Source organism: Centrocercus urophasianus, unplaced genomic scaffold (assembly GCF_019232065.1).
Source record: "Centrocercus urophasianus isolate 14NV4802_14NV808 unplaced genomic scaffold, USGS_Curo_1.0 seq_12, whole genome shotgun sequence".
In the NCBI taxonomy this organism is placed as follows: Eukaryota; Metazoa; Chordata; class Aves; order Galliformes; family Phasianidae; genus Centrocercus; species Centrocercus urophasianus.
The window spans coordinates 66,913,924-66,935,004 of record NW_024884364.1 but is presented as its reverse complement, the minus strand read 5'-3'; the positions used below and the strand labels follow the sequence as shown (position 1 = coordinate 66,935,004).

Below are 21,081 nucleotides of genomic sequence, written 5' to 3'. Positions count from 1 at the left end.
TTCAGATAGGAATAGGTTGTGATGTATTCTCCTCTCATGGATTTACAGCTTAGCTAGAAATTAAAATTAGTAGAGCAGGCCACAAAAAGGCAGAAATTGACTCAGCTCCACAAATTACAATTAATTTACTGTGACCTATGCCAACTGTACCTAGCAATCATGTTTCACAATATTCATCACAGTAATGGCTCAACTGATCGTTAATTGGTGTTGGGAAATGTGCAACACACGCCGTAAGAATATAATAAAATGCTTAAAGAAACACAATTACCTTAACTGATAACAACACAGACTGGGCCAGAACAAGTACAGCGATAGTTCTCTTAAAAAATGGATGTTGAGTTATATCATACATCTTAGCTCTAAAGCCATCATTATCTGAAAAAGTACAAGGTAGAGGAAGAGAGTTAAAATTCACAGCAGTATTTTTCTCCATTTCTTGACTTATTTTCCATGTTCATTAGCGGCAACATAATCCTTGACCAGTTTTGAAATACATTTCTAATTTTCTGCTACAATTTCCCATATCAAATAGGGCTTCTGAAAATATAATTTCAAATACCCAACACCAGTGTTGCATGAAGGCTTTGGTACTTGTAGGGCTAGAGCACCATTCAGCTGCTGTCAGGTTAATACATTCCATTCATATCATTAAAAGCCAAGTGCAAATATATTTCATTTAAGAATTCATTTTTTCATTAAGGCTTATCCTAAAACCATCGAAGTGCAACCTTTTTTGGGTTGATTTTAATAGCCTTATGCAGAGATATGTGGTTGGAGCCTGTTTCCACATTAACGTATGCGCAACCTCCTAGTGGCCTCACGATTACATTTTTAATTTGAATCTCAGACTCCTGGGGAATTACAAACACTGGGGCTCAACATGAATGAAATCAAAACATCTTTGATACCCGGACGAGGTGGGAGATGAAGAGGTTGTGCTATCTTCAGTCTGCTTTTCAGATCTTCCCATCGTCTCTGATCTACAGTCAGTAAAGCTGTCCCCTTAACAAGCAAAGAGAAGCATATAAATCTTTTGTCATATAAAAGCGGGAACGTTTAATGCTGTAAACAACATTCTCTTTGGTGTCTGAAATGAAGTTACATATTCAGCCCTCCTTAAATAACACGCTGCTTAGAAAAAGGAGTCAAAGTATCTACCTGCACTCAAGAGGATTTCTGGATGCATTAGCTGCCAGTTTCTGGGACTCAACCCAGCAGGCACAGTTGTTGCTCTTTGTAGCAGCAACCCAGAGCAGGCAGTGAGGCACTGCAGGAGGCCTTCCATTTGACTGAACATCATATGCCAGGAAGCACTGTTTTAAAGAGTGGTCGATTTTGACTGGACTTTGCTGCAGAAATTCCTGTGGCTCATCAGTGCTGCTGGAGTTTCTCAGGGAGCAAGCCCTCTAGGAGCCTGCTGCAGCTCTCCACAGCTCTACTGTTTGGAGTATAATTGAAATAAAATAACAGTATACTGTGAATCTACAGGAGTTCTCCACATAAGAAGAGCTAGAAGAGGTGGGGAGACACCTTCAAGGTGGTGATGTTAGATGGTAATGATGTGAAAAAAAAGAAAAAAGCAAAGCCCAAAGCAGAATTCAACATCATTCAGAATGACCCTTGAAACAAAATTGTACTCTCATCACTTCAGAGGACTGTAAAATTTCACAAAAATCGTATGGAATTGCAGGCACAAGAGAGATCTTCCCAGATTGACTGTTACAACTCTTTTGCCTGGACACATGGTTGTCCTGTATTGGTGGTGGACCTGAAGCTGGCTGTGCTGCTAATAATGTCAGTAAAGCTCCCTCTGAGGTGGATATAATCTTTTTATGGAGCTGAATCCCCAGATGTCACTTTAGGAGCAGATACTTTGAAACATAACACAGACAGAGCAGCAGATACTGGGATGCCTATTAGTTGTGTCTAAAACCATATTTAGAAAAGCTTAAATTAAAAAGGCAAGTCATTTATCCACATGAGTGAGTCTGTTTTACATTTTTGGAGAGTTTTCTTTACAAAGAAGAAAAAAGGTAACAACAACAAAAAAGTAGAACTGTATAAATGGTGATGCCAAGGTGATCTGTTTGTCAGAAACTAACAGTCCAACAGCTGAATCATTACTAAAGGCAATAAAGTACAGCTGGGTCTGTGAATGGGGCTCCAGCAGTGGGGCTACTGCTGGAGCAGTTGTACTTGCATTTTGACTTTAGTTCAAAACCATCAGAAATTTGAGTAAATCACATCTGAACACATGACACTCGGGAGCTGCATCAAGAGATGCATCGGGCTGTGCAACAGAGGGACTATGAAGTGCAATAGCCATGATAATGGGATTGCTGGACCCAGATCAGAGGCCCTTGTAGTTCTCCCAGTCCATCATCTTTAGGGCAGAGGCTCCTATAATTCACATAGAGTCACAGAATCAGCAAGGTTGGAAAAGACCTCCAAGATCATCCAGTCCAACTGTCCACCTACCACCAATATTTTCCACACCAAACCGTATCTCTTAGTACAACATCTAAATGTTTCTTGAACACTTCCACAGACAGTGACTCAACAACCCTCCTGAGCAACCCATTCCAGTACCTGACCACCCTTTCAGAGAAGAAATTTTTTCAAACCTGAACCGCCTCTCACACAACTTGAGGCCATTCCCTCTCATGCTATCACTAGCTACATGGGAGAAGAGGCTGACCCTCACCTCGCAACAGCATCCTTTCAGGTCACTGTGGAGAGTGATAAGATCTCTCTTGATCCTCCTCTTTTTCAGACTAAACAATCTTCCAGATCCTTCAGCCTAGTTGTAACACATACAAGCATTGCATGCCTTTTTACCAGCCACTGCATGTTTACCAACACCAAATTGAAACAGCAGACTCTGGAACATCTGTAAATACTGTGTAATTTAGGTTCAGTCTCCAACTCTCAACATGCCTACACTAGAGAGTTTTGGATGAGTGTGTAAGAGACTGCTATCATCTCAGGCATGAGTTTTGCAGCAAGTATGGATCAGGTATGCCTGAGGACATACTTGCAGGATTGCAGAAAGTAAGGCTGCTAAGCTTGTCATAAAGGCAGTCTTACAACACCAGATGTAATAACAGTGTAATAACACATTTGGTATGTACTACAGAGCCAGTTCCATACATGATAAACCACCTCACTCAGTACCTTGTTTTCATTGAAATTAGCAATGACAACTCCAACGAAAAGAGTCAGTCCAATCATGCAGCCAAGGAATACAAACACATGAATATAGATTCCATGGATCTGCACAGAAGGAAAACATGATTAATTGTTAAAACAAATCTAAGTATGTGTTGCAAAATTCAAAGATTCTGCTGTGTTTCCTTACCGGCCCAACACGATGAATAATAACATCTCTGACTTCTACCCATCCTTTTAATGAAAGAACTTCAAATAGTGCCAGCATTGCATTTCCCACATTATCAAAATTAAAATTCCGAGGATTTGCCCTGAAATGAAAATACAAATAGGTGTAAACTCCAGTAATGAGGCTGTTCTATTTGCTATCCTTATTCTTTAGAGTCTAACATTTAAATATCTTGTGAAGTTGGTGCAAAAGACAGTCTCTGAAATACATAAAGTTGTCTCAAGAAATAAGAGAACAAGAGCTACAGCAATAAATATGGATTGCTTTGTTTTTCTTGATCGCCATCTATGTTTAGTTTCTGTATTCATAATCTGATTCACAGTAATTAAAATAATTAATCTATAACATGTTGCTGTGTCTTTTTCTTAATGAAGCAAAATACAACAGTCACGAAAAAAAGCATCTGATGTCATTGGTCACATTCTCATAAACTTACCTGGAGAAGATCAAGCTCAAAGCCATATAAATGAATCAGACTTCTAAATCAATGACATCACTTAGCAAATATTATTCATTATTTCATTATCCCAAGGTGTAAAGCAAAACTTAATGAGAGGAAATCACATCTTGGCTTTCCCATACCATATACTCTGATTTCTTCTATTATTTGAGATTCCAGCTGAATGTTAAAAGTACATTCTTTGAGCTAGGTCTCTGCAGTCTGAAACCTAACTAATTTTCAACAATTTATACAGGGAAATAGTTGGACTCCAGAAGAACTGATGAGTGGTGGGTCATTCTGAAAATCTGAACAGTCAGTGAAAAATAGTGCTCTCAGATGCTGCTTCATACTTGTTTTTATGTATCTTATTCTCATTTATTGTGGCTCTTATGTGTTGTTAATCTCATGAAAATTTGCAGAGCTAAACAGGTGGCACAAATGTCCTTGAGGTAAAATATGTTTCTACAATAACAAAATACTCCCCAAAGTTTACAGTTATGCTGATGAAGACAATTTTTGCTTATTTCTGGATCAAGCTAAAGTGGAATGAATTTGCTTACTTGAGGAAGAATTTGTCTGCAGCAAACAGAATCAGACTTCTACAGATGTCAGAGTTTCATTGCCTGAATCACAGCATATTATTTTGTTAGTAGGATGTCTCTGAATCTGTCATTGTCATTTTCTTTGCCCACACATACAGTCAATTAAAATAGTTATTGCTGTTTAGCTGATTTTGCAAAATGTCAACCAACTTAAAATATAAACAATTAAAGAGGGTTTTTTTGCCTGTTCAGGTGTTACAAAATATTCAAATACTTAATCAGAATATTAATCATAAATATATTATTAGCTCTTAAATAATTATTACTGCACTACTCTGCCAGATAGACTGCAAGCATTTCCTACGGGGAACAGAGGAGGTAGTTGGTAGATGGTATATCTGAGGGCCATAGAAGAGGTTTTAGGTATGATTTGTTCACTAGTTTTAGTGACTATTTATAGGCATGTTGATTTCTACTTATTTTTATTCACAGGTTTTCCTATTAATTCATAGGCTCTGTTATTAAGTAATAGCTTCCAGTGTGTCTTAATGGCATCACCAACTACACTGAAGTTACAATCTTGCTTCAAGCCAGTAATCATACGTCAAAATCCTGGATTCACTAACCATTTTTTTTCTTTCTTTCTGTTTTATGAATAGAACATCAGGCTAACACTGGTAAAATTTCGTATGCCTGACTTATTACTAAATATACCAGAATTCTTACCTGCACTTAGTATTACTTACATATACTAAGACCCCTCCACCAGCAGTATAATGTCATGAGAGTGGAGACATATTCCACATCAACAACTGAGTGTTTGAAGAAAGACAAGTCAAAGTGTAGCAACTCACCAGACTCGTGGCACCCAAAATCCAGGCTTTTTTTCTCCGGGTCTTAGCTTTAAATTGAGATTTTTGGAAACACTTACATTTATTCTGAAGATGCCATGACAATCTTCCTATAGTAAAAGAAACCACAACTTGAGATTAAATAGTGGTCTGTGCAAAAGCCTAGAATGCCAGTATAAAGAATGCACTTGCCATAATAGGAAATTACGAGTTGTCAGGTCTAGAGTTCATAGACATGGTTCTTTACCCAAAATAAAATGCAAGCTAGGAATAATAATAATAATAATAAAAAACAAACACAAAAAACACCTTCCTTCTCCCAGGATTGAGAGTGCTCATCATGTTGCAAAATTATCTAGCCTTTCACCTCTTTCCTAAAGGCCACTGAATTCTTTAAGTGATGATGATATTTCACCTTAGGAATGCAAAGGCATCATGGATAATTCCATGTGATGTAGGGTATTTGAATGAATTTCAGAACTTTTTCAGACATCCCCTATATCTGGAATTGCTTTCCTTTTTGATGTGAAAACCTTATCTTACCCTCATCCCCTTATTCCTTTAATACCTTTCCCAGTCTTAACCTGCATGAAAGTGCCCGAGATCTCCATCACTCATATGAAAGTTCTGATTGCCCCACTTGCTTTCCCTGGCAGGCTGAAATGGCAGAGCATACTGTTATTTTGAAGAAGGAATGCAGTTCTTACCCTAGAGATGATGTGAGGATCGTTGCATTTAGCCAGTTTTCCAGCAAATAGCTGCACTCCAAAGCTTGCAAAAACAAGCATTAATGTCAGCAAAAGAATAGAAACCTGTAAAGATGAAATTAGACTTGAGAAAGGGGGTCAGATCCTTCTGCGCAATGCAGAGAGGATCATTTCATTGCACAAGCCTTCAGATAAGGCTTTCAAGATGTTACTTTAAGTTCTTATCCAGTAAGCAGGTGTTGTGTGATTAACATTATTAATATAACATCTAAGAATGGTAGATAAGGATCAAAGCTTTCTTGCACTGACTACAATCTAGGTAAATTCTGCACACAGAAGAATTTCCATTTGCTTTATAGAGAAATCTTCAAGTACTTAAAATATGTGCATCTTTTGCTTTGCTGAATCAGGCTTTACTAATTAATCCGAGTAAGTAAGTGTTAGTTAGTTAGTTCCAGGATAGTTACAATAATGTCATGCATGAGCAAATAATGACGCAAATGTTTTTAAGAGGATACATCACCTGCTTTTTGTCCTTGCTCTACTACTAACTGATTGCAAATATTTGGGAGCTTATCTCTTTATAACAACACAGCACTCTGTTCTGGAATAAAGTGTCTGCTTTTCAGACTGACACATATCAGTCAGGGAAAGTTGGGTCCCAAGACAATGGATTTTATTCTGAACAGGCAATCACAGACTCTGCTATTTTTATTACTATTACTATTACTATAAATGCATATTGATTATTATTTGGATTGTTTTAAAAACAGCAATGACACAGTCTTGAGATCCAGCAGCTGTATTGTTTCTGCTTGCCTTTCAAAAAATTTGGAGACAGAGACTTTCAGTTCAGAAATCAGTTTGCCTTCTTTTCTTGAAGAGCTGCCATATCCTAATCGTCACCATTTTTCCTCAATCAGAACAGTGAATAAAGGATAGATTTTCATTCAGTAGTCTTTTTTTATGTAATTGTGGCCAAATATAGACTGAAAAAAGTAATATTGCTGAAAAAAAACAAACCAGTGGCATTGAAAAAAGGATGATTACAGCAGTGTTATTTAGCATAAATGAAAATGAGCTAGTTATATTCCTGATTTTTGAATTGCTCTGTGGTCATCTGCAGCTAGTGTGAGAAGTAAACATACAGCAGTGGAGAAAATTACAACAAACAATACAGAAAAATGGTATCTTCTTACTTCCATATTTGATTTTTAACAAGAAAAATAACCTATACATACCAAAAAGATTTCCTTAAAGCCACTAAACAGCTCTCGTACAACTTTCCTCATCTGAGGAACCAATTTGAATATTCGAAGAGGTCGGAGGCAACGGAGCACCATTAAGAGCTGAGCTCCAGATTTGGCAGGGACATTCTGAGGCATCCAGCACAGGAATATCAAACTTACCTTGAAGAGATAGAGAAGAAAAGACAAAGAAGAATTATGATTATAGAGTTTTATCTGACATAAAAAGAGCACAGGAGATCAATAATGCTTCTCCTCCTTAAAATTAAGGGGAAGATTAAGAAAGAAATGACTAATTTAGAAAGAGGACTTGGATCTCCTGTACTTTGTCTGATTGTCTAACTAATGGGCATCAGCCTCAGCCCGTCTTTCCCTTTGACTCAAAATCTGTTTTATTCTATTTGGCAGATGGAATAGTCCCCAGTGAGGAAATCAAATTGGCTGATTCAGAGTAGGGACATGAACTCTTTTCTTGGACCAGGCAGTATAATCTCTTTCTCCTCTTCTTGTTTCAGAGATTCTCCTGAAACCAAGACGCTCTCATCCAGAACAGGTGTTAATGGTATCCTCACCACTTCTTCCCACTACTTTATTACAAGTATAGATAGCATTGTCACAATGCTGTTTTACCATACAAATACTGCGCATTGCAAAGTGTTTTCTGCTAGTGCACCTACATCTTGTAACCTGAACAATCTTTGACAGATAGCAATTTATTAGAAAGTCTGTTAATTATTTCTGATTTTTGAGAAATATAAGGCCAGTGTAATCTATAGAGGGACAGAGATGAGAGTGCTATAAACAATAAGTAAGTGTCTAAAAAACGGAGGATCAGTCTGATACCACAAATATGATTTAACATGTAGTTTGATTTGTCAAAAACAACTGCAGCTGTTTTAAAAGACAACTGTCCTAACAAGATTCGCCAGTGCTTCTGACTTTCTTTTATACTGCTTTAAAATCACAAGCATGTTTAGAATAACCAAGGTTGACCACCGAAATTTTCCTTCAGACAAGAAGATGCAGAGGGATTTCAGAAGACTAGTTCACTCACTGATCATGCATACTGCAATGGGAGCTTTGCAGAAGTATGAACATTTGTATTTATGGTAACAATGGAGTCTTCGATATAAATTGATCGTGACAAATTTTATGCAGCACATCTGTCTGGTGGATTAATCTCTGAAAGATTTAATCTAAACCCATCAAAGCAATTTTACTTAGTAATTTCTTCAGCTATAAAATATTTCATACTGTATTATGCCGCACGATGGTTTTGACACATTTGCTGCTATTTATTGTCATAAGTGAAGAGGAAATGGAATCCCTTCTCTTACAATGAGAGGAATGCAAGAAATTTCCAGGGAACAATGAAAACAGTAGGAATACTTTTTTCTTTAGGACCGTTTTTGATGCAAATGCAACACAAAGACGTTGCTTTGCTTGCCTTCTGCTACAGTAAAACCAGCAACCAAGATGTGTCCTTTTGTCAAATGGCAGAGGCTTTTAAACATTTTTCATAACGTAGAAGAACTGTCAAGAGGAGTGGAAGCAATGAATGACAAAGAAACAGACAAAACAATGATTCTCTGCATAAAAATGCTAAAGCAAGGTCAGACATTCTGGGGTCACTTTAGTATGCAAATAAGATCTGATCGACAAACAAACACTTAGAAGGGATTGTATAATCTAAAACCTACATTAAGTTATCAGGCTCTTATCACATCTGTATATTTTTAGATGTCTGAACACATAACTGGCAGTACTGCATGTGGATAAAGTTGTGTTTATACAGAAAGTATACTAGTGCACTTGGATCAGGTTGCTGAGCCAAACCTTATTACCCTCCCAAACATTTATCTATCCAAAGATAACAAAATTAAGAGTGCTACAGAAAACTCCCATAAATAAAAAACTTACAAGATATATAAATATGTCCATAACTCCTCCAAAATCTCTAATTACAGCTGTTGGTGTAAAAAACAGGCCATCTGCCATAATCTTCAGATTAAGCTCAATGCTCATGAATATTACAAAAACGTATTCAGCAATCTGAAAATCAAAGCAGAGAACATTTAGCAACAGGGAGTGGAGAATGGCAGGGTGGATGTACTTCATTAAAGGCAACGAGATTCAATATCAGTACCTGGAGTGTTGGAGCATGCATAACTCTTCTAAAAGGGGATTCAAACATCATGGAAATGCAGGAACATATAGTAACAATGATCATGACCCAGTCCAGGTAGGTAACCAAACCCAGCAGGTCACTGTGAACAACACATAAGGATAACTATTACAGAAAGATTGAGTACTATGCCATTTGTATTGTGGCTACATCACAGTTAAGCACTTATTAATGAAAAATAAATTGAACTGAGAAATGTCAAAGATTTAATTGTTACAGAAATACATAGCAGAGCTAGTGAGATTACAAGCAAGTAAGGAAGAAGAAAAGCCTGACTTCAAAACAAAATCCTCTTTCTATTCATTCTCCCATAAAAATCCCTGGAAAGAAAATCTGTTTCTGGGAAAAAAATTATGCAAGTGCATGCACACATACGCATGTGCTCACACACTTATACTGCAGGCTTATGCGACCGAGCAAAGTTACTTTTATTGTGCTTACTAAAGCTGATGGTATTTGGTATTTTTCACAGCTCCAGTAACAGGATCTGTTTTAGAACTATAAAAACAAACAAAAAAACAAAAAAAACAAAAAAAAAAAAAACAAAAAAAAACAAAAAAAAAATAATAAGAAAATACATATTCATTTACATCGTATTTTTTTCACCATTATCATTACACCATACATCTGTCACCTCCATGCAATTCATGACCGAAGTGAAGTATATGTGTTATTTTGGTTTAATTTCAGATGTCTGTGTTATAACATCAATACAGCTGTGTTGTACTTCATGGCCTACCTACAATTTCCCTAACAATTCCTTGGATGTTAGTTTTTTGCGTCTTGCTTTTGTAAAGGACTTAATTTTATGTCTTGGTTGTGGGTGACTTGCTACTGAATTTTATATTGCAAAAAGCTTTCTCGAGTTCTTTTCTTTTACCTCAGAAACCAGATTATTATCTTCAGCCAACACAAAGTTCCTTTCACAAGCTTTATTTCCTTCTTTACTTGTTCTGTCATTTTCTGATGAATATTTTGTACTACCCACACCTGATTTTTCCTGTGAAATTGTCTTTCTTTCTCTACAGTATGCAAACAGCAATTAGGCAGTGGGACAGGCTTCCATGCTCTGGATCCAATAAGCATGTATCCAGGTGATGCAGTGTAAGATCCTGCTCCAGCAATTATTAAGGTCGTTTATATAAAGCAGAATGACTTCAGCAGAAGAATCCTTCCCAAGAATCCTATCCACTCTGTCCCAGTGGTTAAGGACACTTTTTACATACCTTTCAAATCTTTATAGCAAATCATGCAGAGAAAGGATCTGCACTGAGGAATCCTATATCCCAAGCGAGGGCTCTAGTCATTGGGATGTGAAATTGCCATCACTTCCTCACTGAGCTTAAAGTGAAAAAAGGACTGACCTGACTTGAGGCATTACTGCAACAGGAGATTTCATGGTTATGAAATGCAAGAAAGCAAGATGCATACAAGGAGAACAAGTTGCATCCTCCACAGTCCAGGATCAGCCACTTATACCCTTCAGTATTCATAATACACGTTTTGGTGTTTTTTCACTGGACCCACTTATTTTTATGTCTTCTTAAGCTCATACCTTGTTCCCATATTGCATACAGCAGCATTCCTCAGCCTTTTTAGTAAAAAAATGCTGTATCCTATCCTATTTGAAAAGATCTCTATGAATATGCTGCTTGGCAAGCTGGCTGAGAATAAATATGAAGTAGGCACACTTTAAATGAATGAAAAATAACTGTTCAACAACACCAGTTTTACTCTTGTAATGATAATGTAAATTAAACTGCTATTGACATAAATGTTTTGTTACCCTTGTGTAATCACAATGCTAGACAGCACTGACATACGTTTCAGAATCAGATGGGAATATAAGTTTATGTGTTTCATTTTGCTTCTGTAATTTGAAACTGCTTCATGAGAAAGTGGATCACAATCAAGTTAGCAATTACAGAGTAAACCTGGACACCTAATGCAAGGATATATTTTTATGTAAGTGGCAGAACACTTCAATAAGAATGTTGTAAAACTGATTATCTAACCTTCCTTTTCTACCTAAAAGTAATTTGTTGAAGCATACAGAGAGAAATCTATAGCCAAGCACGCACTGAAAAGCAGGCCTTCCACATTCCAAGCTTGTGAGTCTGAGTCTGAATCCTCTGTCTGAGACTGTTGGCTGGAAAGATGGCGTGTATTGAGCCCCAAAATAAGGGTGCCAGCCATAGACAGAGGTTTAAAAGAAGGTGGTTTTATACCATGCTATCCCTTCGGAGAATGTGAAAGCAAACACCTGTCTGAATCAACAGCTGATACAACATAAACTTACGCGTTAAAGCGAGCTCTTACAACCACTCTGCAGAAATTCCTGAACCTGTGCTCACGACCAACTATGAAAAGTGGTTTGTCAAAATATGGGTGATTCTCTCTCAGCTCCTCCTCTTGGACTTTCCTTTTAAAAGATAGAAGGTAAATTATTAAGTGATATGCATTATACCTGACAAAAATCTCTCATTCTTTTTCTTTGCACTTTTCCCTTCATATAGAAAATATTTAATACAGAAAAGTGTGCATTTATACTTTTCATTTTTAAATACCTTTTCATTTCAGCTTGTTCTTTCTTTTCTTGGATCATCTTTATCTCACTGTCTTCTCTCTGTGCATTTCTGTATCTCACAGTGTTGGAATGCTAGAAGGGAAGCAGTCTTTTTTGAATGAGGTCCATGTGTCGTTTTTTAATGTTTCAGATGAAAGCAAGATATGGTATTTTACATGGAAATATTCAAATGAAAGCCTTGCTTTCCAAACACTGCATGTTAACTCAGTCAAGCATATTTGTATAGTATTTTCTATCTACAGTAGGGTTGGTTTTATATTCAGCAAGGTTAATTTCAGTTTTAATGTCATGTGTGAAGTACTATTCAATGCACCTTTTAATATGAAAAGCAAAGGTCCCATAAGCTCAGTTGTTACATCCAAACACCACTGAAGGACTAGGAGTCAGAAAAAAAAAGGCTTTAGGCATACTTTCAGTTTCTAAAATCTACTGTATGTACTGCTTGGCAAAACAGAGGAAGACAGTGAGTTGTGCACAGCATACAGGTAGTGACTGCACAGACATGTGAAGAGAGGAGGCTAAGTGAAGAAAAATGTCTGAACTCATCCAGTGGAGATTACAATATATATTGCTGTTCAGAGTTCAGTGAGACTTTGGAGCACTTCTGAAAGGGTAATGTCAGGTGTTATCCTTACTATCAGTCATAGTCTACTTGAAGATATATGTTACCCACAGTTTCTTTCTTCCATCATGCAAAGTAGTTCAGAAATTACTTCTTAAGCAGTTGTTTTCAAATATGAAGTGCATTGAGAAAATGGCTGCCACAGTTGGAAATGGAGGGACTAAAATCTCCCCTTGACATAAAATTACAAATCTGCAGAAATGAAGATGTGCTTGACTGCATGAAACTATACCACAGCAAAATCTGTGAGCAAAATACGTGACAACCATTCCCTCTTCTAGTTTTTATCCTTTTGTCTGGCAGTTTTCATGTTTGAAAAATACTGTTAAACTTCCACTGGAATTTTGAAGTGCTGTTTCACCAGCTGGAGTTATTTTTGTAATTCTAGAGTAAGGTCTTTTGAGGTGTCCTGTGTAGCAATTTTTGTTTTCCTAATAGAGTGCCTCCAGCTTCAGGATATCAATTTCAGAAACTGCTTCAAAACCAGTAAGTTTATCAGTGATATAGCTATGCCAACAAATTGTTTTGAGAAATAATTCTAATGCAATTATAATTTGTTTTATGATTTCAAGATTTCAAAAGACAAATTGTAATCAAGACCATAGACAGACATTAGCTTTACACAAGCATTCATTATTTAGTACATATTCCTACTTTTTATACTCCCAAATTGAAACCATCTTTTTTGTGAGGACTTACATCTTGAGTCAAGGTTTCAAGAGATTTTCCTCTACTGATTCGCTGGCTGTTGGAACCATGTCTTAGCGATCTGAAATAATCATAATCAATTTAACAATATATCTCAAGATGAAATTTTGACCTTTACTGGGTGGCCATTATAAAGCACTGTTTTCCAGCCATACATTATCTCAAATTCATATCATTTTTTTCTCACTTACATCAGAAGCTTATATGTTCTTCAATTGTTTTCAATCCGGTCTAACGTAAGTCAATTTCTTTCCTTCTGATCTTTAAAATTGATAGCTTTGTAGTCAGCAAAGGAAATGGCATTTGAAATAAAAAGGCTCTTTTTCCATTTATACACTACAATGAATTTCATTATGGTTATAGTGAAGAATGAAGAACTCAACTCTTTGCAGAAGTACGTAATTTTAGTTTTACACATACCTGGTATTGCTCAAATTTAACTCTGTACATTGCCTTCACTTTAAGATCATTTTTAAACCATCCTTTCTGTCCATTTACCTGCGTTCTTGTCGTATGTGATGCTGGACGCTAAGTATTGACCTTTCCTTTGCAGGCTGCCCCTCAAAGGACCCACTCAGCATGCGTTGTCTAGTGCAGGCCCTACAAAGAAATATGTTAATAAAGGCATACCACTTTCAGTATAAGTGATAAGTTCTGAGATAGTGCATTCAGACAAGTCAGCCTGGTTACCTGGTAGATAAGTGAAGGATTAAACAGATAATGACAATAAAGCAGCAAAATACTTTCCATGAAAAGGTGTTATTTCCAAAATAACTGTCCCAACTCTGCAACATAACCAGTCATTTGATAAACCTTCTTCACATCCTGTCATCTTTGAGAGCATTTTTAGTTTGCCATAGAATTTATGTCTTCTATGGTCTTCATTCATTGAGTGTGAAAAGAGTCATCTGTAACATCAGCTCTTCAGCAGTAGGGAGGGGAAAGTACAAGTGCAGCTGTCATTTTAAAGTATCTCCCTTTCACAGCTGTACTTGACACACTTTTACATACTCAAGACTTACAGCATATCTTTGAGTGCAACCAAATATTTGTTGAAATGAAATGCTATGCACAGCTGATAACCTGTAATATGAAAAATCTTCCTTTCCAGGAAGGTATTTCAGCATTTTGTTATGTGCCTTGTTGTTGTTTTTGTTGTTGTTGTTTGTTTGTTTGCTTTTTCCCCACCATTCATTTGCTGAATTTTCATTTGCTTTTAATGAATTTTGGCTGACACATATCGTACACTACCTTGTCAGAAATCAGCACTTGTGAGAATCCTTCTTTGGTTGTTTTTTTTTTTGGCTCAAAGCTTGCTTCCTGAGGCTTTTCTTGTGATAAGACTCTGAGTGACTTGTCAAGGAGGCAACTGATGGGTGCTAACTGCGTGACAATCGATATCGCTTTGGGAACATTTTGCAAGCCCCTTCCTCCAGAGCTGCTTGCTCTGTAGAAGAGCGGAAGAGAGTGCTCAGCAGTGTTCACTGGCGGAAGATCTGGCCTGTGGCCAAACTGCTTCAGCTAAGTATGGAAGGCTGGGGGATGATACCATTGTATCTTGCGGAGGCAAGATGCAAGTTGGTGCCTCCCTGCTTCCTCTGGCAAGGCCAGAAAGATAGATAAGAACAAAGGAGGTTCCTGCTGAGATCCCAGAGCCAGAAGCTGCCACCGCAAGGAGAACTGACTCAACCACCTTGGGTTTGAGCTGTCACTCAAAGGAGAGCTGATTCGACCACTTTGGATTTGAGCTGTCACTCCAAAGATAGCTGACTCAACCACTTGAAGCATTGAAAAAGGGCCATCATCACCATGGTCATGGTCGTCCTTCGTCGTCAATAGAACAACAATGCCTGACGACCCACCACTACTGAGGATCAAAGACGGAACTACGAACCATGCTGGATCCATGGTGGCGACTATGTCCCTCTTGCTTCCTATAAAGACTCCTTGCTTCTTCTTTTCTATCTTTTCTATCGCCCTCCTTCCCTTCCCCCATTACCCTAATTCATAATAGTGTCCGTTCTCCCCTTCCCCATTTCCCCTGATTAAGATTTGTAATAAACTGGTTGGACCAACATTTGAACCGTTGCTTCTTAATCTCATGCCGGGTATATAGATAATAAAAGAACCTCCTCTCCCTCCTATAAATTGGAGCGAGACAGCACTTCATTCAGAGACCTGGTTAGTAAGCATGCTGTAGCTAAACAGCATGCATTTCTTTTGTTGGCTACAGGATTTGCATAAGGAAAAGAAATATTTTCATTAAAAGGCAGCAGAAAGAACTCTGATGGCTGGGAAATAAAATTCCATCCTTGGAAAAATATTTTCACTTTTCCGGGACACTGTGATTTTACATTAACATGACTTAGAGCTCATTTTGTGCTATGCAAGTGGTCTAGAGAAACTCACACAAGACCCAGCTGGTGCTTTTTCAGGCTTTTTAATGAACTGAATCTTGTTTTGTTTTGTTTTGTTTTTTTTTTCTGAAAACAAACAAACAAAAAAATCCACATGATATTAGAGTAACCATTCTGTTCACTAGTCTAAGATTGTATAAATGCTCTTGATAGCATAGCACGATGATGCTTGATGGCAAAAGGCTTCCCATGTTATTTATACAGTATGACTTTCTCTTTTATTCTTTTCTCCTATTTTTACTTCTTTTGAATTAAAACGCATAAATGAAAAGTGTATGGATCCAAATGAGATCTGGATCAAAAATGAGAAGCTTACAATGTCTATCAATGTCATCAAGTGCAATCATACTATCATACTATAAAAATACATTGTGCTACACTCATTACAGAATTTTGTATTCTCACTGTCATTTGTGCCTTGCTGTTACAGCATTCCATCTAACCAGTTATTTCCTTTGGATTACAGAAGACTTGATAGAATCAGCAGAGAAGAAGGAATGTCGCGGAGTGAACATTCATTATCACCTCTCTCAAAGTAGGATCTATTGTGTCTATACTGTGAGAAGTAGATGTTTGGCAAACTTGCTTTTCAGTATTTACAGCGTAAAAGCTTTCATAGCTCCCTAACTATATCAAAGTGATTTATAATGCAGTGGATCTGCCACTTGGCACAAAACCATAAATCAGAGTAACTTCTTACCAATGGATACCTGTCAGCATTTCTTTTTTGTTAATGTTTACAGGAGGCAGGTGAAATCCTGTGATGTCCCGTGCTTGTGGAAATTTCAGAAGGTAGTGACTAAGTTTGGATTTTGCCCCTGATGACAATAATCATCATCTGAACTTAACTACTTTATTCATTCTGAGGAACGCATCGTATCAAAGCCTAGCGGTAAGGAAGAAAGAAGACACAATATGAGAGTAACTGAGCACTGGCACAGGCTGCCCAGAGGCTGTGGGGTCTCCTCCCTGCAGCTCTCCAGAAGCCGCCTGGCTGTGGGCCTGGGCACCCTGCTCTGGGTGGTGCTGCTGGAGCAGGGGCTGGGACACGGGGACACAGCGGGCCCTGCCCACCTCAGCCAGGCTGCTGAAAGCTTTAGCAGACAACAGAATAACTATTATTCATTTCTATTTCTCTGGATGAAATTAAAGACTGCCTCTTTGTAAATGACTTTCATGCAGCCCTATAAAGCACTACAAGACGTATGACCCCATATTTTGCTTATGTGACAGAAGTTTCCTCATTTTCTCTGTGTTCCTCAAAAATCCGTCAGTGATGACTCAGGAAGTAGATGGAAAAGCACAATAAATGTAGATTAAATTATCACATTCAATAGATTACTTTAATCTATTATTTTATTTTCACCTAATAATTTAAAATATTCTTATTCTGCCTTTGAAATTTTTGTTCAGAGAAGAATCGGTGAGAAGTCCTCCTTGATACAAAGACCTGGCCCGAAGGACCAAATACAAGTCAGTGGGATTGAAATTGCAGGGACTGTTTTCCACTTATGTCCTGGAACCTCGAGAACCTTGATAAACTGAAACAAAGATTCATCTGGATTCTCTTCCCACTCTGCTTCGGACTTTTCCAGAAAAGGAAAAAGTTCAGGGCTGATGGACGAATTCAGGAAAACAAAACAAAACAAAAAACCAAACCAAGAAACACACAGAAAACCCTACATACATATTTATATAAATAACTAAGAATACATTTTTAAAAAGTGAGGTATTCTCTCTGTCCTTATGTTTTCTATGTGTTATAGTGTACAGAAAAACGCTAAAGCAAATTGACATTTTTGTAACTCTATGGGCATTGGTAATATTTGGTAATATTATATTTGTAATTTGTATTGGTAATTTGGTGATATTATATTTTATAATATAACAAGGAAATTAATTGCAAATGCTTTACTAAAACACTGGCAAGAAATCTGTTTCTCGAATAATTTTAAGGATTTTTGTTTAATTCAAATAATCCTCTTATCTATCCATAACAGCAATGCTTGTAAAAATCAAGATATATTTGTGTAGTTGAAGTGCCCTAAATTTTATTTAAAAGGAATACTTAGGTCTTTTATTTATATTTCTCAGTAATATTTTGACAGAGAGCATTCACTGGAATTAGTAATTGTGTTTCATAAGAATGTGTTTAAAGACAGATAAAGTTGCACATTAACTTCCACAGTTCTATCTGTGCAGTATTCTTACAGAGTATTAAAAAGACCTAATAAGCTGTGATATTGCTTAAATAGCATGCAAATCCAAGGAATATTCCAATCAATTTGAAAAGATGCTGAACTCCTATTGCACCATTCCTCATAAAACTTTGCCCTACAACATTTAATCCTGCAGCTGTACTTCTCAAATGAATTATTAATACTTATACTAATTATTTCCTCAGGACTAGTCATTGATAACACTCTAAAAATGCACCTGCTTTGGTGACAATGTAAATATAAAGTCAAAGTGATCTATAATCTGTTGGCATTGCTGATGCACATTATATCCACAATAATCACTCTAACGTAAAACTGACAGTGGCATGAAAATCTGCAACATGGCATTACTTAAACAAGTCTTGTAGACTTGGGTATGTATTGCTTGCTTGCAGTAGTGAGTACTTACTTTAAACAGAGTACCAAAATGAGCAATTATTATCAAAACATCAGGAACCCCTTCTAGAGAAGTCACACTTCTGGAGTCTTTGTCACTGTACATTTCCTACTTGGAAGATGATTACCTGTAGTCTGTGCTTTCAAGCATACAATCTCCATGAATATTTATTCGCACAACTATGTAAGAACTAGGCTGGAATTCCCTAGATAAAGTCAGTCTGTTTACATGGAGTTATTTTGGGGTTAATTTTGATGGGAGAAGTGAAAACAGTTGAAACAGAATCTTTCTACACAGCACAGAATTCAAATACTTATTGAAGAACCTCTCTCTCACTGCTCTTTTAGTGTGCGATGTACCCAAAGAACAATTTATCTTTGATAATGAAGGTAACAGACATACTACAAAGGGATAGACTACTATTAATATTACACCTGCAGTAACATTAATGAAAAACAAAGTCACAAGGCACTGACATTACCTTAGGATTTTATTGATTGCTGCCTCTTTTTCCAGGAGATTTCTTGCTCTGATGCTGAAAACAGATTTACGGAGCTATAAAGACAAGAAAAAAAAGTATGTTTTAATTATCATAAAATAAAGCATGCATATTGATAGACCAATGAAACATAGCACTGAGAATACTTAAAATTAAACAAATATTTCTCCATAATACAGATATTTTTCACTGCTTGTGTCCCTGATGTTATTTGCCAGGAAACCAACGCTAGAAAAAGATGAAAACTTGCAGAGCAAGATTATTGACTGCATAAAGTCCTATCCTTATCTCGCAGCTTTGGGTGTTCTTGACCCAGTTCTGGTACAAAGAAGCAGATAAGTTTTGATTAGCACTAATATTATTCCCTTTACTACAGATTTATTTTCTCCCCCAGCTGGCCAACTAACACCTTTGTCATTGTTACACCTCTCCTGCCCATTTCCGATCCAGTTTTAAGCATATTCTTGCAAAAGCTACTCAACACTTCCTTAATACTAAATGAAAAGTCTGGGTTACAAGAAAAAACATTTTCTTGTAACTTTATTCCCTCCTCCAAAATGGAGAAGTTGAGGAGCTTCACCTACAATGAGAAGAAAGCCTGTAGCACTTTATAAGAATTAACTCTGCCAGCTGTTTGGAGATCATTATCTTGAAGAAAATGTTAGGGAGATTTAGGAGCTTTTTTTTTTTTTTTTTTTTTTTTTTTTAAATCCATCTGAAATGGGCATTTATTTAAAGCTATTTATTATAAATAATGGACTAGTCTAATTGATGTGTGTCTTCAGGATTCGTTACTCACAGACTTGAGATTATTTACAGATGTATTAATTACAGATTTCTGAAAAGTTACCACAAACCCAAAGTCACTCAACAACGATTTTGCTAGAATTCTTCTCAAGACTTAGATCAAACTCTGATTCACAGGAAGATATCTCCCTGTAAGGAAAAACAGAAGCCTAGAAAATATCTTAAAACTTACTTCTTTGACTTCCCTTAACAAAATAGCTGTTGCTTTTAGGCCCCACTTGTAATAGCCAGTTAATTGTTCTGTAGATGTGAATCTTTCATATATTAAAATATATTTCCAAGGGCTTAAAATCATTTATAGGACTTTTAAGTATGGTACTGTACTGTGAGTTCAAATATATCTTGCACTACGAAAAGCAATGGCAACTCTTTCACATCTTTATCTTTTCTAACGTCAGTGATTAGCAACTGGCATCTCAGAGAACTATTTCATTTTTCTTGCATCAGGATTGGAAAAAAAAATCCAAACACCAGTAGTACCTATCATTTTGCAAGGTGTTAGTTGTTATTATTTTTTTAAGGTCTACATTAAGCTTATGGGGACAATGAAGGTGGAAAACTGTCTTTGTCTATTTGTTTCAGTTCTTTTTTTGTTCTTGTACAAATAATTGTCATAGAATAATTACAATTAGATCAAACACCAAGGAAAAATAAGGATTGCCTACTAATGCCTGATGTCCACTTATTTCTAATGTAAATTATTTGCTTGCTCACGTATCATAGAAAAATAAAAGATTTTGAACAGAGAAAGCATTTATTTCCTTCCAAATCCAGTTTTTGCTAAGTGTCAGAAAAAACGAGTCAAATTGAGTTTCCTGTTTTTTTCTGCAGCTTCCTATCTGCCACAGACCACTTCTTTTAGATGTTTAAAATAAAAACACTTAGGCATTAAGTGAGTGGCCCAAAAAAGAAAATTCATCCAGGCTGTCAGTAAGGGAAGGTGCTCTGGAAAAGCAGAGCATCTGTACAGATACAGTTAGTGCCCTCCATGCCATCCAGTGGCAGCGAGTAAGACTGAAACAATAGCTTCTAACAGGCAAGGGCTGTGGCACAGCTTCGGTGGCGAGGGCTACGCATGTCTGCTGAGTCCTCGCTCCAGTCAGTGAGACTTATGAAGAAAACTAGCTATCAAACTTACACCTGAAGCTGTACAGCCTTTGGCTTTAACCATGGTTGGAGCATACTTGATGGTTCTAGGTTTAGGTGCAGTTCTGAAGGTTTATCACCATGTCCACCTGTGCACCGTGATAGAGTTTAGGCTGCTAGGTATCCAGCTGTTTAATCCAGGTGTACAGCTTTTAAAGATGATTGCTCCTTAGGACTTAGGAGTTCTTGTTTCAGTGGAATACCACTGAATTTATCTTAAATTTAAAATATCCAGTAGAAGCAATTGTGAGAATCCTTCTTTGTTTTTTGGCTTAAAGCTTGCTTTTTCAGGTATCTCTTGTGAT

The 21,081-nt window shown here is 36.9% G+C and overlaps 1 protein-coding gene across 1 annotated transcript in view; it reads right to left on the bottom strand.

Annotated features, from left to right (window-relative positions):
• Nucleotides 1-21,081, bottom strand: part of NALCN (sodium leak channel, non-selective) — a 215,303-nt gene that overhangs the window by 17,303 nt on the left and 176,919 nt on the right. Inside the window, exons 18-32 of the mRNA XM_042810179.1 lie at nt 18,806-18,879; nt 13,790-13,891; nt 13,283-13,352; nt 11,942-12,033; nt 11,674-11,796; nt 9,816-9,872; nt 9,336-9,456; nt 9,110-9,241; nt 7,184-7,351; nt 5,943-6,047; nt 5,239-5,345; nt 3,362-3,482; nt 3,178-3,276; nt 912-1,005; nt 272-378 (exon numbers count right to left, since the gene is read on the bottom strand). Coding sequence (XP_042666113.1) covers nt 272-378; nt 912-1,005; nt 3,178-3,276; nt 3,362-3,482; nt 5,239-5,345; nt 5,943-6,047; nt 7,184-7,351; nt 9,110-9,241; nt 9,336-9,456; nt 9,816-9,872; nt 11,674-11,796; nt 11,942-12,033; nt 13,283-13,352; nt 13,790-13,891; nt 18,806-18,879 — 1,572 coding nt within the window. The remainder of the gene's footprint in view (nt 1-271; nt 379-911; nt 1,006-3,177; nt 3,277-3,361; nt 3,483-5,238; nt 5,346-5,942; nt 6,048-7,183; nt 7,352-9,109; nt 9,242-9,335; nt 9,457-9,815; nt 9,873-11,673; nt 11,797-11,941; nt 12,034-13,282; nt 13,353-13,789; nt 13,892-18,805; nt 18,880-21,081) is intronic.